Here is a 22,356-nt window from a genome sequence, read left to right as displayed (position 1 = left end):
CTTTTCCTTATGTTTTTCTTTGTGTGTGTGTGATGTGAGTGTGCATGGATGTGCTTAAGCCATAGCACTTGTGTGTAGGTCTGAGAACAACCTTGGGGTGTTTGTCATCCCCTTCCACTTTGAGACAGGATCCCCCACCCCGCCCCCTTCACGTGGACCAGTCTAACTGGCCCTCAAGCTTATGGATTCTCCTAGCTCCGGCTCCCGCTGCCACAGAGGACTTGGGATAGCAGACGGTAGGGTTACTTTGTCTGGTTGTGTGCGGGAGCTGAGCCTTCGAATTCAGGCAGGTAGGCTTGCAAGCAAGACCTTTCACTGCTGAGCCGCCTGCCCAGCCCTGGCTATTCCTTTCCACTGTGTTTTAATTTCTAACCATTCTGAGTTGCTGTTAGGCATCTCCCCACTTCTTTTCCACGTAATAATGAACACTTGGACAACATCCTTGTGAACAAGAGCACACATATCCTTGACCATCTCCCCTGGAACATTTCTAGAAGTACACGTGGACTGGTGACAGTGCAGCTACTTTGAAAGATGGACCATCCCACGGAGTTGCCCTCCAGGAATGCATCTGTTTGGACTTCTCAGCAATGGTGGGAGAGTCTCTCCTCCCATCCAGCTAATTCACACACCCAAGCTGCCCTTCCCCTCCTCTTGACGGATGGAGGCTTGCCGGCTGTCAACCACTCCAGCTTGTTTTGATAGATCTATCAGCTGCTTGCTGTAATGGGCCCTCCACATGTGACTCAGCAGCAGGCTCCTGCTAGCCACTCTGGGCCTGGATGCCTTTGAACTTCTCTAGGAGAGGCAATTCCCCCAGCCTAGAGGCTCTCGGCTCAGGTGCACGTTTAAATCACCCTGTAGGCTTTCAGCAAATGCCAATACCAGAGTCTACCACTGGCCAATTAAAACAGAGTCTCTGGGAGTGAGGCCAGGGCATTAGCACTTAAAACTCTCTCCCCATGCTTCTAATTTGCCACAGGGACCCAGAACTCCAGTCCAAGCACGCTTGAATTAATCAGGCCAGGAGAGCCTAGTTCCACTGTGAGCACACTTGGACCAGACCCCCAACTTCTCTTTTTTAAAATTTTGATAATGGAAATTTCCCAATATATGCAAAAGTAGAGACAGCAGTATAATGAACCCCTGTGCCACCAGCACCCAGTTTCAACATTCACCCTGCGGGGGTTATGGAGGGAGCTCACATGGCGTGAAACATGGTGGTTTGAACAGGGCACCAACTGGCTGCTGGGTGACTTGTGTATATGGCAGCAGGAAGACTGGAGGCTCCGAGGTCAGCGCGGAGGAGAGACAGGGAGGCCGGGAGGTCAGCGCGGAGGACAGACAGGGAGGCCGGGAGGTCAGCGCGGAGGAGAGACAGGGAGGCCGGGAGGTCAGCGCGGAGGAGAGACAGGGAGGCCGGGAGGTCAGCGCGGAGGAGAGACAGGGAGGCCGGGAGGTCAGCGTGGAGGAGAGACAGGGAAGCCGGGAGGCCAGCGTGGAGGACAGACAGGGAGGCTGGGAGGTCAGCACGGAGGACAGACAGGGAAGCCGGGAGGTCAGCGCGGAGGAGAGACAGGGAGGCCGGGAGGTCAGCGCGGAGGACAGACAGGGAAGCCGGGAGGCCAGCGTGGAGGACAGACAGGGAGGCCGGGAGGTCAGCACGGAGGACAGACAGGGAGGCCGGGAGGTCAGCGCGGAGGAGAGGCAGGGAGGCCGGGAGGTCAGCGCGGAGGAGAGACAGGGAGGCCGGGAGGTCAGCGTGGAGGAGAGACAGGGAGGCCGGGAGGTCAGTGTGGAGGAGAGACAGGGAGGCCGGGAGGTCAGCGTGGAGGACAGACAGGGAGGCCGGGAGGTCAGTGTGGAGGACAGACAGGGAGGCCGGGAGGTCAGTGTGGTGGGAAAGCCAGCGTGGAGGAAGGAGTTCCGCACAGAGGGGAGGTCTGGAGGCTGGAAGGCCAATATGGACACTGTGACTGTAGTGACGGCAGCTTGGCCTGGGATAGAACCACAGTGCTGGGAAAATGTGCTTGGGCAGAACAGAGGGAGAGCTGGCACACTTCCTGCTAGACTGGATACAGGATGCCAGTCAGGAGGGTGAGATAAGACAGCTCCGTGTCCCCGACATGTCCAGCTCTTGTCCCCCTTTTCCCTTCCTGCGCAGCCCCAGGCAGCGGCTCACCTGCTCCCGCTCTGCCGTTTTGCGGAGCTTGTACACAAACTCGCCCACAGCCACCAGCACGGACAGGACCAGGCCAGCGGCCAGGACGATGAAGATGCCCCCTATCTTCTGGATGCCCAGAGCGCTGGCCTCTTTGTTCTCCTCCTCTGGACACCCACTGCCCCGCCACCACTTTTCCTTCATGATGTGCAATTTGTCTTCCTCCTGAAGCTGTAGGATGGCGATGGTGATCTTGTCCCGGTAGGGGGAGCCTGCCCAGGGGAGAGGTGCCTGTTAGTGGCCAGAGCCAGCCACAGTAGTTGCTACCCTACCTGTCAGCTCCTCACCCTGAAGCCTCTCTTTAGGTATGTGGCTCCATCCCTCTGCTGGAAAAAAATGCCACCTTTGCAGGTCTGGTGGAAGGAGGGGGGGGGGAGCACTGACCACGCACAAGGGAGGCGGTGGAGAGCTTGTGACCCTCTGTCCACACCCCGCCCCTCCCACCCCGCCCCACTCACCCATGGGCGTGCCGATGCCATAGCCCTTGGAGTCGATGAGGCCCCCAATCTGGGTAAGGTTGCAGTTTCTTTGTGTGACGTACTCGATGGTGGTGGACTCCATGAGCAGCGCATAGTCGGCCGTGAGTGTCCGCTGGATGCCCTCCTCATTGTTTTTCACCAGCGCCGAGGGCTTACTGCTCATGAAGGCCCACATCTTCTCAAAGGTAGAGATCTTGGATTTCTGGGCATGAGGGAGAAGGTGAGGCACACACTGAAGTTATAGGGTTGCCCCCCCCCCACCCGACCATGCTCCCTATGTATGCTCAGCAAGATTTCTGACCCATTGTGCAGATGTGAAAGCTGAAGCCTTGGGAGAGGAGGGGCCAATACGCACAGCTGTGGGGGAGAAGGTGGGTTAAAGCTGAGAGTCACACTCTGGACCACATCCTAGAAACCCTAGTTCTTTGTCACAGCATAAACTGCCTTCAGACAAACTTCTGTTTTTGGTGTGTCGAGGTAGGGTCTCATTCTGGCTCAGGCTGACCTGGAATTCCCTACGTAGTCTCAGTGTGGCCTTAAACTCATAGTGATCCTCCTACCTCCGCCTCCCAAGTGCTGGTATTAAAGGCACGTGCCACCACACCCAGCTTGACTTTTTTTTTTTATTTAATTTTTTAAAAAATCTTATTTTTTTTTAATTATAGAGACACAGAGAGAGATTTGATGTGCCAGGGCCTGAGCCACTGAAATCGAATGCCAGATGCTTGTGCCACCTAGTAGGCATGTATGACCTTGTGCGTCTGGCTTATGTGGGATCTGGAGAGAGATTGGACATAGGTTCTTACACTTCATAGGCAAGCGCCTTAACCATTAAGCCATCTCCAGTCCCACTTCATTTTTTTTATTTGCACATTTGTGAGTACACGTATAGGCATGCATACCAAAGTCTGTTGCTACTGCAAAGAAATGACTATCCAGCTTTACATGAGTGGCTGAGGAACTGACCTCCAGGCTGAAGGCACAGGTTTTGCAAGTCAAGTACCATCTCCCCAGCCCTCACTTTTTAGAAATTATTAGTTTTTGAAGACAGGGTCTCATATATCCCTGACTGTTCTTGATCTCACTATGTTGAGGATGACCATGGGCTTCTTGACCCTTATGCTTGTACCTCCAAGAGTACTGGGGTTCCGGGCATGCACCATCACATCCAGCTTCATGTGGTGTTGGAGATTGAAACCAGGGCTTTGTGGAGTGCAAGGGAGGCATTCTACCAACACAGCTACCTCCTCAGCTCCCAGATTAATTCCTTAAGAATGAATTTTCTCTAACACTTATTGACCAATCAGCATGGGTAAGGCCTTATTCTGAGCATCTTGAACTCATTGATTCTCCACAGCATTCACAGGAGGTAGGTACTAATAGCTTCATTTTACAGATTTTACAGCTGAGGCCCTGAGAAGTAACTCATCTAAGGCTACTGCCCAGGCACTAAACGATGGAGGCAGGCTTCAAACCGAGGCCCTCTGGCATTACTCTATGCCCCTAACCACTAAGATGCATGGCCTCCCAGCAACCATTAATCTTATCAGGGCTAAGCTCAGGGAGCCTGGGCTCCCCATTTCCACCTCAAAGCTGGCCTTCTTTGTAGCTCATGTCAGGGGAGAAGTGTCTCAAGCATGGGTTCTGGTTTGTTCCCAGTAATTAGAGGTGAGGGGAGAAAGGGAGTGATGGGGGCGGTCCTCAGAGCAAGTGGTCTGCAGGACCCTGAGGCTGCTCCAAGCCTGGGACAGCAGGGACCTGCCTGGTCACTGGCTGGCCAGGCCTGGGGGTGAGCTGGAGCTGGCTGTCCCTGACTGTGTAAGCATGTAAGGTGTTCATGAGATGTCTTGGGAACTTAAGTACCTGCCAGCAAGCTGGTCCCAGTAGGGATCAGCCATGCCCCAGTTGGTCTTTGGCTAGCTAGCAGGTGGCTCTGCAGTCTCCATTGTATTGGCCGTTTCCAGGTCTGGCTGTGACTTTTTGTAATGCCACCCTGTCTGACTGGCACCCAGGCCAGTTCTGGTACATGTGAAAGCATGGGTGTGCTCCCACAGGCTGGCACAAGCCCCGGGGGAAAGGGAAGGGAGATGGGACAAGGCTGTACTTGCCAGATGGGGACAGGGAGCCTGCGTGTACTTTTTTTTCTCTCTGGGTACTTCCTGGTGCTGACAGGGGATGAGCCCTCTGAAACTGGCTCCTGGGGTCACCAGCACGCCCTGGGGGAGGAGGCTACATGGTCAGGAGGGAGCCTCAAAGTGGCAAGTGGAACCCTTCAGAGCTCTACCTGAGATGGGTCAGCCCAGTGCCACGGGCCATGAGACCCTTCACAGACAAGCAACCACTCCTCTGCCTGCAAGCTCACGTGTCTCAAAGGCAAGGGCATGAAGTGCCTCATGCCCGGGGCTCCCGACTGCTCTCCTGCTTCTCCACCTACACAGCCACCCGTCTGCTCCGCAGCTTGCCACCTCCCAGCCCTCCTTCTGCCCCAGCTCCTCCATAAGTGCTCCCCCACCAGCTCCTCTTCCCTTTAAGATCATCCTCGTCTCCGGCTTTCCCGATGCCCCAGATGTTTCTCATTTTCCAGATCATTTCTTGATATGCAGATTCTCTTCCCCCAGCTTCTCCAGCTCTCTGTGCCTGCTCTGCACGCCTCTTCCTAGGCCCGGCGTGGCTCCCAGTGACCCTGTTTTCCGGCGTTTGAATGGTCCTGAAAAATCCCTCTCCTCCTGAGCTGGCCCTCCTGACCTACTTCCCGATCTCCCTGGAAGTGATGAGACGTCACTTCTGAATGACAAGAGACCATGCCTTCATCTTCCTCTGTTCTCTCTGGCTCTTCTCCCCTGATTACTGCACGGCCATGTTGTCAAGTGACCTAAGGAGACGTCTCCATGGCGGGGGACGGAGGGCAGTGTCTGGCCAATGCTCAGTGAAACATCAAAGCCCTCGCTCAGCCCAACAACAGAAGAACTGAGTCCTGGGCACGCCCCGCGGGCTTAGAAGCCACGCCTCCGAGTGACTGCAGCCTTTGCCGACAGCTGGATCACAGCCTTCTGAGGGGCCCAGGAGCCAGCGCACTCCGCGAGGCTGTGCTGGATTCTGGGCCATAGCTGCCAGTAACAGATGGTTTAAGACAGGAAGTTTGAGGAGATTCGTCATGCAGCTGATAACTAATACGCTCTTTCACCTACATGTTCCCAAGAGCAGGCTCCTGATGGAGCTGTTATTTCAGATAACCATCAACTCCAAGTATTCCTATAATCAAATTATCCAGGTCTAACCACCTCTGCTTGCCAGACAGCCGAGCTCCCCACATTTGCTCCCATCCCGACCAGCCTGACCTGCGCTCTGTCCTCCCTCCAGGGTCTCCAGCTCCTTGGCTGCCCTTCACTCCTGGTCTCCTGCTTTCCAAAATTCTCCCCTGTCCTACCACTAGGGCTCTCCTCACACCTACTAACACACGCGCCCACCCATGCATGCATCTGCCCATCTCTTCACTCACCCACCCACCTACCCATCTGTCCATCCACACGTCTATTCTACCAATCCATCCACTCCACTAACCCGTCCATCCCTCTCCTCATCATTTGCTCATGTTCTCAACCCCACAGCTACCTTCATCCTAATTCATTCAACTGTTCACCTGCCCTGTGATTTCTTTATCCACACGCTCTTCCCCCGTCTATCCGCCGACCCACCCTCCTCCCCATCTGTTCCTTGCTCACTCATCTGCCCTTTTACCATCTCATCCATCTTGTCTACTGTCTCTCTCATGCAATTGGTCATCTCTAACTCTTAAAGCTTGGCAAAAGTAACCAAGGGACCATTCTGGGAGTCTGCCCCACTTCTTGTACTTCCCCATCTCTTCCTCTCAGCTCTGCCTTGCACCCTTCCACCTTCCAGTTCCACCCATCTACAGACCTGCCTGACACTAACAGAGACACTTCCCCCACCCCCCAGAAACATAGCATCACAGAGTCAGGAATTTCATTTGAGGCTGGAAGAGGTGTCCAGGCCAATGGGCTTTGGGGACAGATATACAAAGCCACGAATGGGTAAAGGAACAGAGTAAGGAAGACAAGGAGGGGCACCCAGGAACATGGGCTGGTTAAGGTGGAGGTGAGCCGAAGCTGGCTGTGACACGGACTTGAAGAATCCCACCTCCCAGCTCCAGGGCCCAGCTCGTGATCTCTATCCACCTGGACTTGACCTCTTCCCTGGGATGGATTTCCCATTATCTTTGGCCTATATCTTGGATACCAATCTCAATTATATCTGCTCATTGTGGTGACTGCTACCCATTAAGTTTTTATTTATTTATTTAGAGAAAGAGAGAGAGAGAGAGAGAATAGGCACGCCAGGGCCTCAGCCATGGCAATTGAACTTCAGACACTTGCACCACCTAGTTGGCATACGCTACCTTGTGCTTGCCTCACCTCTGTGTGTCTGGCTTTTGTGGGATCTGGGGAGTTGAACATGGGTTCATAGGCTTCACAGGCAAGTACCTTAAGTGCTAAGCCATCTCTCCAGCCCCCCTGTTAAGTTTTGTCTTGAGCAGTTAGATGATTCTGGGGTATAACCCTGTTAACTCTTCTGGCACACCCATGTCCACCACAGAGAGAAGCCAAGCCAACACTCCCTTCCCCATCCATGTTGGCCTGACCACCTGAGTTCCCATCACCGACCTGAGCCACAGTCATCTCCCTGGGGAGCGGAGTCCCACATACCCATGACTTCTGCATCATTTGGCCTGTCCCAGCTCTGGTAGAAACCTTAATAAGGATTACTGCAGGGCCAGTTACCCAAATCAATTAATGGAATCATTTGGAGCAGCCAACACAGGGCGATCTGCCAGAGTGAAGATGCTTTTTTTATCAGGAAAATTGGCAAGAAAGTAAGGTTCGGGCTCACGACTTTCAATTCCAGCCTCCTCAAAGAAGTAAATTGATTTTCCCCAACGGAAGATACTTAATCTTAAAAATTTAACATTTCTGTATAAGAGAATGTATATGGGTCTCTCTCTCTCTGTATATATAAATACATATCTATCAGTTTCAAAGGAAGGTGGATCACAGGGAATGTGTGCAGAGAGGCAGCTGCAAGGTGATTCCATGGGAGACCTTGGGTAGTTTCCATCTTGGAAAGGAGACCTTTTCCTAAATTAATTAGCTTGCCTATCCTGGGATGTGGAGTCACTGGCATTATCGGATCCATGCTGTGGAGCAGTTAATCACTTCTCGGGTTATTTCTGTGGGCACCAGGAGGCCTCTGAGTCCCCCGCCTCTGCCTGCTGTTCCAGAACCAGCATCCCCGGATGTCTGCACGTGTGCCCTGGGCTCGCCTGGGAGGGAGCTGCAGCTGCTCCTTCGGGGGACTGTGGAGGTGAGGGATGCAAGGATAGACCCGGGTTCAAACTCCAGTTCCTTCTGTGACATCGCATCTCATATCTGTAAAGTGGGGATTTTAAAGATGTCTACTGTGTAGGGTTGTTTTACACATTTACCAAGAAAAGACCTGGGAGCTGTTCACTGACACATGAACCCAGCCCCTAAGACTCCAGGTGTGGTCGGCATCGGCACTTCTGCTGAAGACTCCTGAGGACTCGTTAAAGCCCAGTTTTCCCACTTGGACACAGAAAATAATCATTTTCAAGGTACACAGTAGCCATGGAAAATAAATAAACACAAAACTTAGGGCTATGAAATTCAAATGCTAACAGAGCCAAGCCAAGTAAAGAAAATGGCTGGCGAGGGCTGGGTCAGATGCTATAAACTGGAGGCAGCCATTGCCTTAGCTGCCCAAGGCTTCTCTGCAGGACAGCCCATTCCCTGATGCTAAAGCCTTCACATTTTCAAGAATGCTTTAAATGCAGAAATCACCAAATTTTAAAAATGCTGGTAACCAGTTAAAAAATAACCCTACACAAAAAAAAAAAAACAACCCAACAACAACAGTAGGTGGCCCTCAGTATCCTGTCTGTGGGGTGGACTGGCTCTCTGACACCAGTCTGCTGTGGTAAACAGGAAGGGTGGTCAGTGTTCATGGCATGCCTGCTCTGTGCCAGGCACTGCTCTAGGCTGTGTACATGAATTCCTTCATTTAGTCACCTCAGCGTCTCTGTGAAGCTGAGGACCATTATCACACCTAGTTCACAGATGGAAAAACAAGGGCCCAGGGATGTCCTGGGAAGCTGAGTAGCTTTCAGTGACCTCTCCAGCATCCTCAACCTGTGCCCATACCTGCCACTGCCCGGCCACCTGTTCTCTTTCTGTTCCTTCCACTGTAATGACTCCAGCTTCCTCGCCACTCGCTCTGTGCAATGACAACCCCATGACAGGAGGCACCAGTGTCCTCCACAGAGCCCGGCAGCTCCACAGTACAGGGAGCTGGAAGGAGGATGCTATGGGCTGAGTCCTTGCCCGTGCGCTCTGGTCAAGTCACTTGTCTCAGGAGGGAACTCTGGGACAAAAGCAACCCTGACCCTGGGCTAGGCTCCTTAAGTGCAGGAGCTCATTGAATCCTCCTGTGAACTGATGCAGAGTGGGAATCATTGTCTGTGTTGTTCAGGTGAGCAAATTGGGGGGCTTGGAGACTAAGCTGCCCAAAGTCACCCAGCACAGATCCCACTCACGACTCACAATGTGTGTGATGCTAGAGCCTGCTCCTTGACTGGGCCAGGCTGGACCACACTGGCTGTAGGTTGGTTCTTCTGCTGCTGGGCAGGGCTAAGTTTCTGGGAGAGGACAGCCAAGGGGTTGGAGAAGAGTCTGCTGTGCAGGCGGAAGGCACAGGCTGGGCACGACAGCCACCCTCAATGCCTTCCACGTCAGATGCTGCAACTGAGACTGTGTAAAGCAGAGGGTTCAACCACACTCCAGGCCCACAGAGCCTGACATCTGAGAGTCCAGGGTCCCAGAGCGGCTTCCCCACCCCACGTACTGAGCTCCCAACCACACTACCCAAAGAAGACCAGATCCCTGCAGAAGCTTTTCCTGCATCCTCTTCCTTCAAAGCTGCCCAGACTCCCCACAAGGAGCATGCTTCCCCCACAGCCTCCTTTACATTTTGCCTACATATTTTTATAGCCAAACAGTGCTTTCAAAGGCCTCCTTTTTCATCTCCTAATTAATTTTTATCTTCTAAGACGGAGGGAGGACAACACAGGAGACGCTGCTTGTGATGTCTGCTGCTCCCTGACAACTCTCCCAGCAAAACCTCCTTCAGAGCCAAGGAGTTGTTTCCAGCCACACATTTCCCTGCAGGCTGAAGGGTCTGCACCCCGTCTTCCCCAGCCAGATGCCCCACTTCTTGCTTTTGCTACCCTGGGACAAAGATGGGACCCCTGGGGCTAGGGTGAGGGGTTTTAAGACTGCAGCCTGTGCTAGAAAAATGTGAAGTACAGAAATGTTCCCCTGCCTTCAACACTGAGATGCTCATGAGGTGGGGGAGGGGAGCGCCTGCTCCATGCCTGCACTCAACACTGCCATCTGCATTGGCTCCTGTGGGCTCTACCAACTTCCAATGCCACAGCAACAGCCACTCGACAATTCTTTGAGCAAGTGCAATATGCCAGGACCCTGGGCATGGATCAAGCGACTGTGGGCTTCCGTCTTCATCAAGTGAGACAGCTGAGAGCTGTCCTTAGACGGACAACACCAAAAGGACCAAGGGCTATACAGAAAGTCTGGCTGCTCAAGTCTCAGCTCTGCCCCTGATGAGCCGAGTGTCATTAGGCAACTCAGAGAGCCTTGCTTTCATCGTGTTTAATATGGAGATGTCGGCAGCTACCCACTTCCTAGGGTTGTTTTGAGGATGACTCAAGTGCACGGAAAAAGTGCTTGGAGCATGCCTGGTACATCATAGGTGCGCTCCTAGTTTTGCTGACTATGTCAATGGCTCCTAGGCCTCTGGACTCCTCCTGGAGCGGACCCCCATTCTGCTCTGGCCCAGCTCTGCTGTATGTACTCATGGGCAGGTCTGAGGGCTGTCCCTCTGGGAGAAGAATCTAGACTGGGTGTGGAGAAAGCACTGTGCGAGGGCTCCACCACTGGCCAGCTGTGTGACTGTGGGCAAAGCTTCTTGCCCTATGGGGGTCTCCATTTCTCTAAGTTAATCTCAGGTCTCCTAGCCATAATTTGCTAAAGAGACCATGCCCTGGCTCAGGATAAACATGACTTGGAAGTCTAGCTCTAGAGGCTTGGGAGGAGACAGGCTCGTCCAGGCTCCCAAGGATGCTGTACTTCTAGCTTACCCTCAGAGTTGGGGTAGTGATGCCCGCAATGTCCTTGATTCAGTTCTCTCTGCCCACACCACAGTCTCATTGCTCCCACTGCCAGCCAGAGGAAGCCTGGGATGTTTTGTGTGAACCGACGTGGGAGACAATGTGGCTGGTTGTAGAGAAGGAATAATTGATGTGGAAAGACCAGGGAAGGAAGGTTGATTCTGCCTGGGGACATGAAGCTACTGTTTGTGGCTTACTGACCCTTACAATCTGGTCCCTGGAGACCCATAGTCCCAACCGGGTGGCAGCATCCATGCCCCTCTTCTGGCCTCCTTACTATGTGGTTTGCAGGGGAGGCAGTGAGGGCAGAGGGCTGCGGGAGGTGCGACTTGATGCTGAGGGCAGAAGCTCGGTGGGGAGCTGGGACGAGGCTTGGGGAAGGCAAACTGAACATCTTAGCGCAGAGGGAGGCAGGGCCTCCAATCAGCTGCGATGAGCCTGCATCGGGCTTATTTATGCTTCTTCCCTTTGATCGGGAGCCCTGCTTAGAGACGGGCTCATGTGTAATGCATGAGAGGCTCTGGCACAGTCAAAGGGCTGGGCCACGGCCTGGGGACTGGCAAGGAGCAGGAAGGTACGTGTGCAAGCATGTAGAAGGCCACTACACACTCTCAGGTCAACACATACATACACACGTGTGTGTGTGCGTGCATGCATGCATGCACACACACATACACACACCTCCTAGTTATCCAGGCATACTGATGGGGACATTCAAGCAAACAGACACACATAAGCTCCCTGCTCACATACACAAGTCACTCTGGCATGCATCTGTGCATAATCACAAACATAGCTATGTTCCCAGATCACAGAGATGCAGCCCACATATGCTCACCAGTACACACACACACACACACACACACACACACACACACACATTCAAATATGTATGTCCAAGCCAGAGCTCTGCATGTGCATGGCACATGTTTCATACATTGTGCACGAACACAGTTACATGCTATCTTCTACTGACCCATGCAGCCACACGTGTTCATACATAGTACCACACACACCGGCTCATGCTCACCGAGCTCCTAACATGCCTCTGACAACATTTGATCTTTCCTTCATCTCAAAGCATAGCTGTGACCTCCTCACCAGACAGCGCGCCCAGTTTCTAGTCTAGTGGCAGCGGCAATACCCAAAGGGATCCTTTCTTTTCAACTAAGAAGCGGCTTCCAGCCTCAACGAGGGACGCGGGGTAGGGTAGGGCCTGGTACGGACAGTGCCAGGGGCTCTGGTGCCTGTAAGGGTGGGAGCATTTTCACCCTAATCTCCTCTTCCCCCAGGGCCCACTGGGGTTCACAGTCCCTTTCTCAACGGCTTGGTCTAGGAGGCCAATGCCGGTGAGGAGGACGGAGGGGCCAGGTGACCCTGGAGCCTGCAGCACATACCCAGTTCTCAAATGTTAAGGCTGCCGAGAGGTAACAAGAGTGCTACTTCTCAACGGCACCAGCAGCGCCAGGAGCTTGACAGACGGCCTCCCGGATCAGGCCTTCTGAGGGTGGGGCCGGTACTCTCTCCTGAATACGGAACTCCACGCTCGAGTCCCACATGGCTGTCCTAGCACACGAGCTTTGGGGAAGGAGGACCCGGTCAGGATCGGACTCCTCTAGTCGTGAGTCCTTGGGCTGCTCTGAGCCTCAGTTTCCGCACATGTGAGATGGGATCGCCATAGCGCTAACCTCGCAGGGCTTGCTAACTGTGGGCAAGCAACGAGCACAGAGCCTGGCCCGCTGTGAGCGCTCAGGGCTGGCAATGGCGAGTGTTGTTATTTAGCTGGAAGCATGTGGGCACTTCAGCCCGAGTCCCCTTGACTCTCAGCTATGATGACAGAAGGTGAAACAAGCAAGAGAACCGAGCCAGCACGTTGAAGCAGGAGGCACCACAAAGTCACGGCCAGGTACACATGAAAGCGGTCGCATGGCCAGGTGACAGAACTTTCTCTGAAGAGGAAGGTAGATGCCTCTTGTTCTTTGAGGATGTGTGCCTACTGTTGCCCTCTGGCTTTTTTGGCAGCTCTCCCACCCCAAGGCCAGCCTCCTAGGAATGAGTGGCACTGAGAGCCCCCCAAGCCAAGGGCCAGTTGCCCACTTATTCTAGGGCTGCCAGGGTTTGGACCACTCCTCCCCTCCTTCCTCCTATTCTCCCTTCTACACAGCTTGTCTCAGGTACAGAAAGCAATCTACATGGCTCCCCTGAGCCAACCGGTCCAAACAGAGAGGGACTAGTCCTAAGGTTTCAGGCCCTGAGCCCTGGGCAGTGAAGGCTTTCGTCCCCTTCCCTCTTCCACTCAGCCAAGGATCAGGGAAGGGTCAGCTCAGGGTCTACAATGGGGAGGAGCAAGTCTCACCTTGAAGAAGGTCATGGTGGCTCCATCCTTGACAGCACCGTATTCGATTTTGGTCTGCTTGGCCAGGTCATCGGCAGAATCAATGGGGGACTCCATGCGTTCCACGGTCAGAAAGGCAGCCAGGTTGGCCGTGTAGGAGGAGATGATGATGAGCGTGAAAAACCACCAGATGCCACCAATGATGCGTGTGGACAGGGCTTTGGGCATGAGTTCAGACCCTGGGAGAGGGAAGGGAGGAGACCCGTGACCCTTCTCCACATGCACAGCAAGGACGCCTCTGCTCCCCTGGGTCATGACACCACTTATGCTATTGTAGGAGCTGAGACCCTTCCCTCGACAAGCAGATCTCAGCTGTGTGACTCATTGGAATCACTGGGAACTTGCTAGGATGGCAAATTCCCAGGCTCCATCCCAGGACCTCCCGGATCAGTAGCGACAGAACCAGAGATGTGTGACCAGTCTTTCACATACTTTGGAGCCAGGCTGCTATCTAAGAACCTCTGTTCTCAAACAACACACACACACACACACACACACACACACACACACACACACACACACTTCCTTCAAAGGACCATTTGCATGAGGGTCGGAACCCCTAGGTACTGGAATAAATTCTACTCCTAATTCTCTTGTGCGATCTTATTCCAGATGATTCCCCTTTCAGGGACTCTGCAAAACGCAGGGAATTGTCCTTCCTCTGTCCCAGTCTCACAGAAATACTGCGATGCCGCAACGATATAATTTGAGGAGAGATGCGTCGGAACTCTAAGTGGTATACAAATATAAGATTGCTCTGCGGCACTTGGCAGGAGGAGAAAAACCAACATTTTTGGAAGCTCTTTGCTGAAATATATCACTCTTCCTTCCTGACCTTGGGTGTGGAGCACAATTCAGATGAAACCTTCTAACTGAAGTAATTAACTAGACGGCTTTCAAAAGATTTAAATAGCTAGTGACTCCTGAACTTTCCAGAATATTTGGGCTTGCAATCTGAAAAGTGTCTGCTTTGATATGGATGGCTTTTTTCCACCCCCTTCTCTCAAAGAAGTCACTTGAGGGAGTTTTTCAAATATGTAACTATTTTTTTCCCTTCCTAATCAAAACCATGCAGGGAATGCATCGGGGGCTTTGAATAGCAGCAGGCGGCAGAAGAGGGGTTATTACTGCAATGAGGGGCTTCCGGGTGCTTCTCAACTGTCATGGAACAAAGATGATGGGCAAAGAAGCAAGGTGAGGCTTGTTCATAAGGGGGACAGATGGAGGTACTTCTCTTGAAAGTGGCTTGTCACTTCCCAGTTGCTGGAGCTCATGACTGAAATGTACCTCAGGTGTGGCACATTTCCTCTTCTGCTTCCTTTGAGTGCCCATGTGCCTAGTGACGGGCACTCGGGATCACTTCATTCATTCATTCATTCACTCATTCATTCATTCACCTGACACCTGCTGATGGATGCTCCTGAGGACTGGAGTCTTGATGACACACATGTTAACTATGAAGAACAAGGACATTTTCTTTGTCCCTTGAAGTCCCTCCTCCCCTACCCCCAGTTAGGCTCCTCAGGGGAACTCTAACACAGGCCAAGACTTGGCCACCCGCTCCATTCCTTGGGACAGAAGGTTCAGGACCTGGGGTTCTAAGGTCCAGGTGGTGGGCACAGGGATCCTGAATGGTGGGGCTGAAGGCTGCTCTTTCTAGGGGGTCTTCTCCTGTTGCCCCTCCTCCTGTGCCTTCTCTCCAGCCCCCAGGAAACTGGATATCTCATGCTTTGCAGTTAGAGCAGGTGCTCTTCTTTCTAGAGTTTTCTGTCTTTGAGACATTGTTTCACACCATCAGCCAGGCTGGCCTTGAACTTGTGGCAATCTTTCTGCTTCAGCTGCCCAAGTGCTGGAATTCCAGCTGCCACTCCCAGCTGCTTCGTAGAAATACAAGCAGCTACGGACGTTTCAAAAGGACAGAAGCCATGCATAGGGCCAGGTCAGCATGGGGCCTGCCCTGTGGGATGGAAGAGAAGTGTCTGCCATGGGTCTGTCTCAGGTGTACTCGGGAGAAAGTTGTGGTCTCAGCCAATGCCTCCTATTCCCAGGTAGTCACAGAGTCCTGACCAAGCCACTTCCTGGGACCCTCTTAGTCCCTTCCATCCTGCACCCTGCATCATGCTACAGTGCCTCCCTTCCGCTAGTGTCCCCAGCCCCAGCTGAGCTTGCCCAGCTCCATTCTATGCTGGAGAGGCTGCCAGGGTCAGTACAGCAGGGTACTCTGCGAGGTAGGATGCGCCGGGGCAGCGTCTCACATGCCACAGGTTGGAGCTGCCGACCCGCTTCAGATCCCCAGCTGGCTCCGGCCTGGGTAGTGCCTCAGAGTGAGGATCTGGGGATGAGGGCACACACCGGGACATCCTGGGTATCTTTAACCTTCTAATGGCTCAGCAGGATCTGAGGCTGCTGTCTAAGGGGTAGTTGATGCCAGACAGGTCAAATAATCTCCTGGGGAGAGAAGCCACCCTACCCAGGGGAGGAAAGAGAATGGACACGCACCTTGCTGCATCAGGGACCCCATTCCGAACCAGAAGCTATTGAACAGAGTGAAGTTGTTCTCCACCACCTCGGAGCCAGGGTTGCAGGGTTGGGCATCATACCACTCATAAGGGCTGAACCTGCCGGGCAGAGGAAGGTGGTGAGACAGAGCTGCGGAGAAACTGCTAGTTAGCAAGCACCAGTGAGGGATGCCAACCGTCTGTCTCGTCACAGTGCTGCTGGGGAGGCCTGGGCCATGTTTCTTCTTGTCCTTTACTGTGAGTGCCCTTTTCTGGTTATAAAAGTAATTCAGAAGCTTCTTTTCAAATTAAAAGTGTGCATGCCCTTCTGGCTAGTGATGCTGCAACTCATTATCCGTCCCAGGAAAACCCTCGCTCAGGAGTGTCAAGGGAAGTCTGCAGTGATGTTTATTGAAGTGTTGTTTGTTATAACCAAACAAAAAAATACCGCAAATAACTCAAATGTCCTTCAGTAGAGGAATGACTAAACAGACCATGCCACAACCTCACTGAAACATCACACAGCTGTCACAGAGAACAGGACACTTCCAGACACACCTCGATGGGGACAGAGAGCCACAGGTTGAGACATCCCTTTTCCTTTTTTTTGTTTATTTTTATTTGTTTATTTGAGAGTGACATACAGAGAGAGAAAGAGGGAGAGAGAATGGGTACCCCAGGCCCTCCAGCCATTGCAAACGAACTCCAGATGTGTGCATCCCCTTATGCATCTGGCTAATGTGTCCTGAGGAATGGAGCCTTGAACCGGGATCCTTAGGCGTCACAAGCAAGTGCTTAACTACTAAGCCATCTCTGTAGCCCCCCGTTCCTATTTTTGATCACTTTCTTTTAACGAGACATTCTGTGTTGGAGATCTATCCTCATCTAGGAATGGGGGCAGGCACGAGGGAAAAGAGGGTATCAACACATGATGTATCTATACAAAATATGTTGTTGTTGTTGATGATGATAATAATAATAATAATACAAAACATAAAAAAATAGGAACAGGGGCTGGGGAGACAGCTCAATGGATAAGGCACTTGTTGTGCATGCCTGAGTACCTGAGTTCAGATCCCCAGTACCACCCACAACCCAGAAGCTATGACAGGCTGCTGTAGTTCCCACGGCACTGTGGTGCAGTGAGATGGGAGATGGGAGACAGGAGCTCGTGAACCAGATAGCCTAGAGAATAGCGATGAGCAATGGTGGTGGGGGGGGAGATACAGAGAAAGAGAGAGGGGGAGAGAGAGAGAGAGAGACCCTGCCTAAAATGAGGTGGAATGCAAGTACTGACACCCAAAAGTTGTCCTCTGAGCTCCACGCAATGCTGTGGCACACACGCATGGCACACACAAAGTCACGTGCACATACAACATGACACATACACATAAACCCTACATAAAATAAGAACAATACAATCACATTATATAAATTGATCCCCAAGACATAACTACAGAGTTCTTTACATGTACAATTGTATGTGAATGCATACTGAAAGGTCTAGAATGTTCCACATATTTTTTTAAAAAGTCAGTGTTTGCCTCTGGGAAGATTGAGAATGGCAGAAAGCATCTCAAGCATGCCTGTTGCTTTATTTGTAGTACATGAATTTTTGAAAATGCGAGCATGTGTTTGAATTTCGTATATAATAAAAAAAAAACAAAATGGAGAAAGTAAAATACACTCAGTATAAAATGTTTAAATATTATCCAAGACCACTAGGAGAAAATACAAGTACCACAGAATCCTACCCCTTGGAGAGCATAATGTGGGATTTGGTGTTTTAGGTCTTTCTATTTGAATATATGAACCATACTGGACAGGAAAAAGTTGCTCATAGCACTTCACTGCCTTCTAAGGAGGGAGGGAATCCTGATTGCTGGGCTGGGTTTCATTTGACAATGAAACTCATTTGACAGTGTCTGTTTGAAGATGCTAGAGAGAGGGAGAGACTGGAGAAGTTCCCGGATGAGGGTGTGTGTGTGTGTGTGTGTGTGTGTGTGTGTGTGTGTGTGTGTATTGAGATGCTGGGATGAGAGGGGAGAAGGATAGACAAGTCCAGTGAGTCTTGTTTTACTTTTTAATGGTGACATTCTTTAAGTGTGATGTTGTGACATCCTTTTCTATCTTCCCTCTCAAACAGTGAGTATATCACACAATGATCTGCAGTACTTATATGAGAAGAGTTTTATTTTCATGAGGCAGGAGGCCCCCTTAAACAGGAAGACTGGAATATGTGGCTCAAATCAAGTTGTAGATTGTTAAAGGAAATGACTGGTTTAGAGACGTTCGACTCTCCCAGGGAAGAGACAGAAGCTCAGGAGAGCTGGGCTGAGGGGCTGCTGGGGTGGGCAACTCAAGAGAAAGTCTTTGGAGAGCTGGGTTTCTGGAGTGGTGGGCCGGGGGCCATTGGACACTTTATGCAGCTCCGCAGCAAGGCAGTGCATCTGGGGAGTCTGGAGTCTGGAGGGCAAGGCTCTGGTGGATTCATGTGTCACAGATGGAAGGAGAGTTCCTGCTGTAGCCCTAGACTCTACCAGACTAGGGATGCCAGGTGCTTCTCCCCTGAGTTCACACAGAAGGGAGACCTGGCCTGGGTGCACCTTGGCTCCACACTAGAAGGACAATGGACTCTAGCAAGCAGAGACCACAGGCTGCCGGGAGCTGGAGCTCAGTAGGGAGTGGGCTGCTAAGGGAGGCTTTGCCACACAGGCACACCTCAGGGCTGAAGGAGAAATCTTACAAGTAAATGAAGATGAAATCTTGAGAAATATACAGGTGCAAAACTTCTCATTTCTGGATGAAAACAGTCTGTGGTTCAGAAAGACTGAGGACTATTTGATCTGGCAGTGAGCCAAAAGTCATGGGGCGTGACAATTTGCATTGGGGACAGAAAGAATTGGGAACAGAAGAAAGCTGATGTCTGAGCAGAATAGGTCCTACATACATACATGTTATTTTTTTGCATGTGTATCTGTGTAGTATGCATGCATGTATATGCATGTTCATATATGTATGGTTCATGTGTGTGCATGTGGAGGCCAGAGGTCAATGTTAGGTGTCTTCCTCAATTTCTCTCCATTTTATTTATTTACTTTAATTAGAGAGAGAGAGAGAGAGAATTGGCACACCAGGTCCTCAGGCACTGAAATGGAACTCCAGAAGCTTGCACCACCTAGTGGGCATGAGCCACCTTATGCTTGCCTCAGTTTTGTGCATCTCGCTCACGTGGGATTTGGAGAGTCGAACATGGGTTCTTAGGCATTACAGGCAAGTGCCTTAACCGCTAAGCCATCTCTCCAGCCCTCCATTTTATTTTTTATTAAAATATTTTTATTTTAGTTATTTTCAAGTACAGAGAGAGACAGAGACAGACAGAGACAGAAAGAGATAGAAAGAATGGGCATGCCAGGGCCTCTAGTCACTGCAAATGAACTCCAGATATCTGTGCCATTTTGTGTATCTGGCTTTACATGGGTACTGGGGAATTAAACTCTAGTAGTTAGGCTTTGTAGGCAAGTGCCTTAACTGCTAAGCCATCTCTCCTGCCCTCCATCTCATTTTTTTTTGTGACAAGGTCTCTTAATGAACCTGAAGCTGATTCTGTTAGACATCTGGCCAGCAAAACCTGGGGATCCCTTCTCTCTGCCTCCTCAGTGTGGGACTGTGAGTGAGTGTTCCCCATCTGGCTTTTACATGGGTCCTTGGGATCCAAACTCAGGTCCTCATTCTTAGGCATTAAGCACCTTACCAACTTAGCCCTATCTCGAGCCTACACAGGCTATTTTTAACATAAAAATACTGAAAGTATCATATCACACCATTATATTACCCAACTTGGCTTTCCATATGTTCAGTGGCTGCCTTCCAGATCTGCTCTTCTATTAATTCTTTTGTTTTGAGTTTTTTGATATAGGGTCTCACTCTAGACCAGGCCGACCTGGAATTAACTATGTAGTCTCAGGGTAGCCTCGAACTCACAGCGACTCTCCTACCTCTGCCTTCCAAGTGCTGGGATGGAAGGCGTGTGTCACCAAGCTTGGCTTTTTCAGATCTGCTCTTCTGGATCAGGCTGTATCCTTAAAAGCTTCATAGCGCTGGATACCCATTTTACAGTGGCGGGGGGGTGGGGGGGCGGACCAGGATCTTAAAACTCAGGGGGCCAGAAAGACCAGGCTACAGGAGAGAACAGGAGGAATGGGTGGGTCTGGACAAGGAAGGAAAGTGCCACATGCAGTTGATGGTGCATCTTGGGTTTGTGGCTTGTGGCTTCCGGGGCTCTCCAGTCTTGTTAGCAATTGGGAATGAGAAATCATGGACCCAAGACACTCTATGTCCACTCAGTGAAGAAAGTGACACTCCAGCATCAGCCAGCATGGTGGGACACTGTGACTGTCACATTCTCTTTTCCGGGATCTGTAGGAATGGGATCCAAAGTGGTTCCCAGGGGTTGGGCTGGCAGCTTATACCCAGCCTCGCCTCCCGGGCCAGCTGTTGTCACAGTGGTGAGAAGATGTCTTCTATCCCCTTCCTGTGTCCTCCTCCCCCACAGGGCAGGAAGGAAGCATGTCTTCATAGCAAGGGAAGACCCTGCTCACTGCCTGTCCCCTGCCCCCTGTGATGGACGGGACCCACACAGGTTAGGCAGGTCACTTTGCAGACGGATGGCTCTGTGCCATGCCACAGATACCCCAGAGTGGGCCTAGTGACATAGCCACTGTTTGCAGACCCCCATTACTTGTCCAGCTCCCCAATAGGAGCATGGGGGGGGGCCTAGGGATATATCTACATTTTGCTATTTTATTACACATTAAAAAAATTTTAATTTGTGTATGAGAGGGGGGAGGGAAGGAGGGAAGGCAGAAGAAAGAGATAGAATGGGTGCACCAGGGCCTTCAGCAGCTGCAAACGCACTCCAGAAGCATGCACCACCTTGTGCATCTGGCTTTATGTAGGTACTGGGGGATCAAACCTGGGTCCTTTGGCTTTGACAGGCAAGCACCTCAACCAGGCCCTCCCTCAAGCCCTGCATCTATATTTGTGTGCTCAACAGTATTGTTTTAAAATGCAATTAGTGGCTACCCAGAATAAATATGAGATGTCACCTAAAAATCTGAGTCTTGCTAACTCCTGAGCACGGGTCCTGCCTCCCTGCCCCATAAATAGCCTAGGGGTGCAGAGTAGCGGCGCCCCTTTGAGCCAGCTGTGTGTGCTGCTGTTCACTGGCCAGCAGCCACAGCTCTGTTCTTTCTCCTTAAACCACCTTGTTTCAAACCCTACCAAAGAAGGCTTTGTTGGCTTTGGGTATTGGCTTAATCTCTCTGAGCCTCAGTTTCCGCTTCTTATAGCGGAGGGTAGTTATGCCCACTCCATGGGACTACTGTGAGGACTTGACACGCTGGCTGTGAGATGTGTTGTGTGCCCTGTGAGGAGACAATGGCACTTAGATGTTCTCAGCTTTTTGGCCAAGACCTTTATCCCTCTCCTCTCTCTGCAGGTGCTTCTCATCATTCTAGCTGCTCTAGAAATTTCCACTCTTCCTGAGGAGCCTTGAGAAGGGGTTCCTGTCTTCCTAGGCGGGAGGGAGGAGCTGGACACAGATCTGGCTGCCTGCAGCTGACAGGAGACTCATGCTGGAGGGGGAAGGGACACACATCAAACAGACAGAACTAAAGCTGGAAATGCTCCTGTCTCAGAGGGGTGGGACGCTGAGAGGCCACTGGAGCTGCGAAAATTACGCTGAGAGCACAGGAGAGTGGCTCCTGCTTTCAAAGGCTTGTTAGACCATTAGAGACAAGAGGCGTAATGAAGGCTTCTGTGTGGCGGCTCTGCTGCCGGCTGGGCCGATGGGGCAGGGCAGCTGCCTGGCACCGGGCTGCAAAGGCTCGGGAGGGAGGCAGGGTGGTTTCGCCTCTCACACTCTTCCTTTGGTCTCTCTCTGTGTGGGGAGGAGGGAGCAGGGTGGGGGGGAGGATTTCAAAGAAGGCTCTCAGAGAGGAAAAAAAAAAAGGCTGTAACACCAAGCCCTCGGATCTCAAATTGCCACTCCAGAGAAGTCTCTATTTGCACCCTGTTAGGGTTTAGAGAGAGGAAGATCCCAGACAGGGGCCTCATTGGGTCTTAAGGGAAGGAGCACAGGGCTCAAAGGGCAGGGGCCAAGCGGTAGGCAGAGGTGTGGGTAGCAGAAAGAACACCGGCAACCCAAGCGCAAGTGACAGATGTGTCACTTAGTGCTTGCATGACCTCTGCAAGCCTCAAGTGCCTCCTCCTCAAGGGAAGAGCTGCAGGGTGCAGGACACCATGCTGGCAAGCCCTAGGTGCTCACTAAACATGGGCTACATCTGTTCCCTAGTGACTTCCTCCTTCACCCAGCAGCGAGAGTGTGTTGTTTCATGTCAACAACGTGGCGGGTAAGCATGAATCTCAGGGAGGCAGTGTGTATGCGAACCAGGTTTCTAGGTGGGTTGTGTGTAGTTGTTGGG

General features: G+C 51.8%; 1 protein-coding gene across 1 annotated transcript in view; it reads right to left on the bottom strand.

Annotated features, from left to right (window-relative positions):
• Nucleotides 1–22,356, bottom strand: part of Grik3 (glutamate ionotropic receptor kainate type subunit 3) — a 249,535-nt gene that overhangs the window by 4,011 nt on the left and 223,168 nt on the right. The window contains exons 12-15 of the mRNA XM_004665213.3: nucleotides 15,873–15,991; nucleotides 13,335–13,552; nucleotides 2,680–2,902; nucleotides 2,183–2,433 (exon numbers count right to left, since the gene is read on the bottom strand). Coding sequence (XP_004665270.1) covers nucleotides 2,183–2,433; nucleotides 2,680–2,902; nucleotides 13,335–13,552; nucleotides 15,873–15,991 — 811 coding nt within the window. The remainder of the gene's footprint in view (nucleotides 1–2,182; nucleotides 2,434–2,679; nucleotides 2,903–13,334; nucleotides 13,553–15,872; nucleotides 15,992–22,356) is intronic.

The sequence above is a fragment of the Jaculus jaculus genome, chromosome 5, assembly GCF_020740685.1.
Source record: "Jaculus jaculus isolate mJacJac1 chromosome 5, mJacJac1.mat.Y.cur, whole genome shotgun sequence".
In the NCBI taxonomy this organism is placed as follows: Eukaryota; Metazoa; Chordata; class Mammalia; order Rodentia; family Dipodidae; genus Jaculus; species Jaculus jaculus.
Note: the sequence above shows the minus strand (reverse complement) of the source record. Positions and strands in the feature narration are given on the sequence as shown.